Raw genomic sequence first — 6,999 nt, forward strand, 5'->3', positions numbered from 1 at the left:
GTTTGGGGACAGACGAACGGTGGATTTAGCCGTTCTCTCTACTTAATCATAGAGCTAGCTAGCTTATATCTGTAATGTCAAGATAAAAGCAAATTTGAAGATGATTTTGCTCACTTTTGGCTGTCACTTCTGCCTAACTACTATCTGTATAGAACATGCCATAGCCTGCATCTGTGGTGACAAAGGCCTGGGTTTGTAGCAGGCATGGAAGCCTCTGTGCAGCACCTGCCCTGGGTCTAGCTGTGACCTTCTCTTGGGTTCTGACTCCACCTGTGGTCAGGTCACTGAGATTGTGGGTACCATCTCTCCTGTCGCACTTTCATTCTGATTAGCTTCATTCTGAAGAACTTTCGACAGCTCTTTACAGACATGGGTTAGCATGGGAAAACCAGTTCCTCTGTATGAGACTGATTTAATCTCTTTGTGCAGCAACTGATCTTGGGATAAAATAGTCCTTCTCATGTCAAGTACATAGGATGTGTCAGCCTACAGACTCTCCCAGAGCAACGTGGGCTTTCTCAGAGAAGGCCCTTAAGCATTGCTGGGACAGCCAGCTAAGAGTTGTCTGACTGACTTAGGCTCTGATGTAACAGTCACTTTTAGGCTTGGTGCCACCCAGCTGTGGGTATAATCAAACAATCTGTAGCTTAGTGGGACATCCTGCTTGTTCTGGGTGACTCAGAACTCCCGGGCAGCTGGTTGAAGTTTGTTTACAATAGTGCCGCCCACTCATCCTGTACCCCCAACTCCCTAAAAACCACTCCACAGGTGGCCTGACTTTTGGTACAAATAAAAGTTTGTCAACTGTTGCTTTCTTTCTCCTGTCTTTTTTTTTTAAACTTAACAAAATTAAGCTAGGGGGAGGGAGTTCATTAATAAAAGGTTTCTATTACAAAATTATTGACCCTCTGCAGGGGCTTTGGAGGAGAGTAGAAAGATCAATATTATTTAGAATAAAATAACAGGGCAGACATTACTCAGGGGAAATAGACTCTTCAGTATGAGAGGGACTATAGATTTCCACCTGGGCAGTCAATGTTTGAAGATGATGAAACTGTGTGTTGGAATTGGCCGTCTGGTAATTATTTGAGAAGTCTTGGGGAGACTGTAAATGTACTTTTTTTAAAAAAAAGTAACAAAATCCTCAACTAAAGTATTTTGGAAATAAGGAGCAAATATTTTCATGGACAAGCAGAAACTAAAACATTAATGCAATGTGAATCCATTGGCTGAGAATAATGCAGAGCATTTGATTAATTTGTGGATGGATTCACAGCCACAGAAGTGGCATGATGACAGTGCCTATGGGAAGGACAAGGAGAAAAGGTAGGTTTCTAGCTGGGGTGGCTAATGAGAAGCCATTCTCCTTCTTTAAGCCTGGATCTTTCACTTTTTTCTTGGAAGTTTTGTGGAAACTTGAGAATGGGTGGGAAACACAGTGGATTATCAGGGAGAGCAGATCAATTTAATGGGTACAGTTAGCTCTCCATCTCTGTCATGTGAGCCAATTAATCTGCAGGCGGGTAAAATACAGCTAATTGAGCCATTGTTGGAACATTTGCAAATTGCTGAGATAGGGATCTCTGAATGGCTCCCAGTATGAGGGGAAACCTGTTCCATTGCAGCTGTGGTGAGTTCTTGGCTCTCAGACCCTTGGATGTGCCAGGAGAGCCCTGGAAGTACCAGGGCACTGCCAGAAAGGTGTGCAAGAGGAAGAGGGAAATGAGAGGGAACTCCCAAGTGAAAAAAAGTAAAGGGTGAGGGGAACCAGAGGGAAGATAAAAGAGAAAGAGGAGAGGAGTGAAGAGGAGAGGAGGGTAGTGGGTGATGTGGGGGTTGGTATATGATGCTTTTAGGTTCTGCTGTGGTCTGAAGGGACCATTCACCTAAACCAGCTTTCTCAATATTCAGAGGAGAGCTCATGTCCTATAAAGTATTAGCTGGTGTTTTATGGGGGAACTAAAAAAATGGGGCAGAGGAGTCTTTGGTCTCGTCCATTTGGGAAGTGGTTTGGTAGATTTTTTTAGTGCAGCTCTTCTTAGCGCCTTGGCACCATAGTATGCAGCCTTTCTTCAGACTATTTTATTGAGGAACCATTTACTCAAGGACCAACATTGTGAAAACTGAAGTTTTTTTTATGTATATTCTTTGTGTATTTTAGCATATTTTACCTTTAAAACAAATTTTGTACAATGTCAATGTATCTCAGAGTTGTTGAACAGTGTTTTTTTTTTTTTTTTAAAAAGCTGAGCATATACCTAAGCCATAAGACTTAGTTTCATGCCATTATCATCTGACTACTGAGGAAAAAAGACCTGAATTACAATAACCCATCTCAGCAAAATTTTCCAATTCAAATTAGAAGGGCTTCAATTTACAAATCTTTTGAAAGGGCAATATTAATGCAATTCACATCAGAACACCCAGTTAATACAATTACAAACAAACCACAATTTTGCTATATGGTAGAACTTTCTACTGGTCTTTCAATTCCTTCAGCCTTCTGATTGCAGACTTGACTGTGACGGCAGAAGTGATGTTGTAGGTCCAGGCACCACCAGCCACTGTTTTCATGCAGGAACCACAGTGCCAGATCCCCACAGCCCGTCTCTTCATCTTGGTTTTGCCACAGAAGGAACATGTGTACTTGACGTGCTGGCTGATTTCAATTTTCTTCACCATTTTCTGGAGAGAGGCACCGTAGCGGGTCCCATATTTACTGACGATTCCGACTTTCTTAGTGCGTTTAGCCATGTCGCTGCGACTTAGGCCCGAGACCAAAGAGGAGAACTGAAGTTTTTGAAATACAGATCCAGGTCCATCTCCCCCTTTCTAGGCATTTCCATGAGTAAGTTCCTTCCTCGTTGTTATGGTTTAGACCTTAAACCACAAGGGTGCATGTGCTAAAGGATTGATCACCAGCCTATGGAAGGTGCTTTTAGGAGTTGGTGGAATCTTTAGGAGCTGCGGTCTAGTGGGAAGAAGTGAGGTTGTGCCCTCAAAGGGGATATTGGGACTCTGGTCCCTTCTCCCCAAGCCCAATCTTGTTGCTTCCTAGCTGCCACACTCTCCTGCCGTGAGGTACTGTGTTGCCACAGGCCCAAAGCAACAAGGCCAAGTGATCATCAGTTGAAACTTCTGAAACCATAAAACAAAATAAACCTTTCCTTCTTTTAAATGGATTATCTCAGGCATTTTGTCCCAGCAATGGAAATCTTACTAACACAGTTGTTTATGTGAAGGGCACTGGAGAATGAAGAATACTTCAGAGGGGTATTGGGTATTGGTGTGTTAGTGCTGAGATGGGCAGGCTTGGTAACTGCATTCTTCTTCCTGGAAAGGAATTGCTCCAACCCCTCAGAGGTATAACCCCTTAGATGCTCTCTAAGAACCTCCTGGTGGAAGGGAGCTGGCCAGGCCCCTTAGGCCCATCCTTACTATTGGCATCAGATTTGCCATTTTAGGTTGGGAGCCATTTTTATCTAGGGACTCCTAAGTTTTGATTTAGGAGCCATTTTATCTAGGGACTCCCAGGCTTGATTCTGAATGTGCCTGCTAAAATGTTAACCCCACCCCAGCCCATGACACAACCCCTAAGTATGCTTGTGAAATTTCTCCTGTGGGCTATAAAGATGCTCTGTGAGTGCCCATAGGCTGCTGCTCTCCTGGTGGGGGTGGGGGGTGGGGGCAGCCTTGTTGGTTTACTCCATACTACTGACAATAAATCTCTCCTGTGGGATTCTGGTCCTTGGACTTTATGAGTGTTCTTTCACTTACCACCATGCCCCTCCCCATGAAGTCATTTAAATGGTGACAACCCTCAGAGTTCCCATCTGTAAGTAAGAGAACTCCCTCTAGGGATACAGCTTCATGGGCACATGTCCAAACTCCCACTTGGATTATCTAGTAGACACAGCCCTCTGGGCTGACCTATGCTGCCCCAAACGTTATACTTCTGTACAGATTCTCTGCTTCCTCTGGAGGTCCGCTGTGTCCACATCTCCCTATTGAAGGCTTTTATTCTGCTTGTTTATGGGAGATATTTGAATAGATTGAATGAAAATTACTCCTACCCAGAAGCTTGGGGTAAACAAAAAAGAACTTAAACTTCATTTGCAGGCCACCCATGAATTCCAAGAAGGATTTTAAAAGGTAATTAACCACTATTAGCAACTTCCTAGATTTTGCTTTCTTTCACTTTCTACGAATGGGGTTCCTAGCTCCTAACAGGAGCACATAGTCTGGGGGAACATATATATTTTTCCGTCTCCAAAACTAACAGGAAAAATAGACTATAGGGAAGGGAGGACATAGAGGAAATTATGCTTTAGGTTGTTTCTCCCCAAATGCCATGACTACCTGCTCGTTATAGAGATTTTGAAAATATAGAAAAATGGAGAGAATGAAGATTTTTTTTTTAAATGAAAATAAACTGGGAAAAATTCACTGTCTTGTCAGCAAAAGAAATGGTTCTGTTTTTCTCCAGTGACTGCTTAGTTTTTACCTACAAACATGGGAGGTCCCCTATGTATTTATGTGTCCAACTTTGTGTGAGTTGCTAGAAAACTCTGCAATATGCTTTTGTGGAAATTATGAATTATTCATTGAATAATGTTTATTAAAGGTCTAGCATATGCCAGGAACTCTGCTAGGCCTTGGGGATACATTAGTGAGCCAGACAGACATGGGGTGACCAGTCATTGCTGGTGTGATCTGATGGGTGTTGACAAGTATTAGTACGTCTCATCAAGTTAGCACTTTGCTTGTGTGTCAGGAAAAGTTAATTCCTCCAGTGTTTTTGTGTTCTTCCAGCACTTTCCCCTTCTCCCCATTCCAAGGGGACTGGCCTGCACTGTACTCTCACCTGTGGGTGAGGCTTGTGGTGCCAGAGAACACCCCCTGTCTTTTGTAGAAATCACTTGGCATTTTCTCTTGGAGGAGATTGTAACTGGGGTTCCAAAGAAGGGAGGAAGGAAGGAAGGGTGGGGAGAAGAAGAGGGAGGGAAGGAGGAAGTGAAAAACCAGCTTCTATCTCAGAGCAAAGCCTGTCCAAGGAGGGGACATGACCTTTGTCCTTGGAAAGACCCACAGAGCACTCCTAGGCACATTCCCACCCTGCTAAGTTGTTTATCTACAAATAACTGGAGTGATTTGCTGCTCCAGGTGTCCCTGACTGAGTCAGGCTAGGTGGGGACCCATAGCAACCCCCAGCAGCCACCAATCAGCATGAGACAGGGAAATACCTGGGATGCCAGATGACCCTTCCAGTAGTTTATGGTGTTGAGAAACCATGTAGTTCAGCATGAACATCCCTCTTGGCTTAAGCCAATCAGTTCAAATGAATACCCCTTTTATACTGACCAATCACCCCTACCCAACTTGTTCCCGCCAGTGAATGTGCTAATAATGTTTTAGAGTTGTTATTTGATTTTCCCGGGGTGTGTGATGATTTGCTAAGAGATGCTATGATGTATGTGAAGTCCCTGCCTTCTCCAAAGAATGCATAAAACTGCTGCAAACCCTGAGCTCGGGGCCTCTCAGCATCACCAGTTGCTGTGTGTGCGCGCGGAGGACCGAGCTAGCTCGCAATAAACACCTCTTTGCTGCTTACAGCAATCTTGGGTCCCGAATTCAAGCATAACAGAAGGGGGAGAGGGAAGGAGGGAGGGGGGAGAGGGAGAGGGAGGGGAAGAGGAAGAGGGAGGGGGAGAGGGAGGGGGGAGAGGGAAGGAAGGAGGGGGGAGAGGGAGAGGGAGAGGGAGGGGAAGAGGAAGAGGGAGGGGGAGAGGGAGGGTTAGAGGGAGAGGGAGGGGGAGAGGGAGAGAGAGAGGGAGAGGGAGGGGAAGAGGAAGAGGGAGGGGGAGAGGGAGGGTTAGAGGGAGAGGGAGGGGAAGAGGAAGAGGGAGGAGGAGGGGGAGAGGGAGAGGGAAGGGGAGAGGGAGAGAGAGAGGGAGTAGAGTATGATTTCAGAGAGATGGTGGTATGTACAAGAGTGAAGAGCTTCTGTGGTATTGAAATGGAATAGAGAGGCTGGTGGGATGCAGCAGCTCTGCAGTGTTCTCCCTGGGGATTCTCGGAGGGGAGAGGCTGGTGGCACATCAAGGAGGAAGACTCCAGGTACCTGTGCTGCCAGCAACAGTGAAGGCCATCATAGTCCTACTTCAGAAGAGAGCAACCCAGCTGCCTGCCTCTAGGACATGGGGCCCTTGTCCATGGCCATCTGCTTGCTGATCAGTGTGGAGTGATGGCTGATACCTAGAGGTTTCATGATTCTTGAGGCTCTTCAAGCCTTTGCAGAACTTATGTCAAACAATAGCTACTTGTGTCAAACACCAGTCTTAAATTTTTTTTTGTAAGATAACAGCAGCCAACATAAACTTGTAACAGTGGCCCCTTCATCTTCTGAATATAACCCTCATTGCTCTATGGCTTATATTTTAAAATAACATTTTCCCCCCCTCTCTTCTCCCCTCTCTGCCTCCCTAATAAGATTAGGGAGACAGTGTTCTCTTTTCCTCTTTTATTCCCCTAGTTAACTGCCCTTGAACATACCCATGATGACAGGAAGGAGTTGCCTGCTGAGGATCTGGGAAGTGAATATCTCCCAAATTAACAAGTGAATCCTAACATACCATCAGGGTGCCCTGGGACCCCCTACCAGAGCACACCTGGAATGTAACCCTTAAAGAGCTCCTTTAAAACCTCCCTATTCCCTCCTGATGGGGAGAGTCACAGCCTTTGGGACAAGAGTGTGTCCCCCCCCCCCCCCCCGTTTTTCTCCTTTGCTAGCAAAACAGTAAATCTTCTTTTCCATTTTTCTCAAAACCATGTTCAATTCTTAAATTGGAATTAATTGGCATTGGGGACAGGGACCAGGCTTTTGGTTACAAATCTGATGACACAGATGGAACCTGAGAGTAGCCCCTGATTGGCTTTCTTGGGTAGGCCTGGCACTCCAAGGAACTGCACTTCCATGCTGAGGATGTAAGGCAAACTTTT

The 6,999-nt window shown here is 45.3% G+C and overlaps 1 protein-coding gene across 1 annotated transcript; it reads right to left on the bottom strand.

The window, feature by feature from the left end:
* Window positions 1-2,444: 2,444 nt before the first annotated feature.
* LOC308631311 (large ribosomal subunit protein eL43-like) lies at window positions 2,445-2,754 on the bottom strand (the record flags this gene model as incomplete). Its single annotated transcript, XM_081262385.1, has 1 exon — window positions 2,445-2,754. The coding sequence occupies one exon, from the start codon at window positions 2,752-2,754 to the stop codon at window positions 2,476-2,478; it is 279 nt and encodes a 92-aa protein (XP_081118511.1). The 3' UTR covers window positions 2,445-2,475.
* Between the last annotated feature and the right edge of the window lie 4,245 nt (window positions 2,755-6,999).

The sequence above is a fragment of the Spermophilus citellus genome (genome assembly GCF_964194105.1).
Source record: "Spermophilus citellus genome assembly, chromosome: 11".
Lineage (NCBI taxonomy): Eukaryota > Metazoa > Chordata > Mammalia > Rodentia > Sciuridae > Spermophilus > Spermophilus citellus.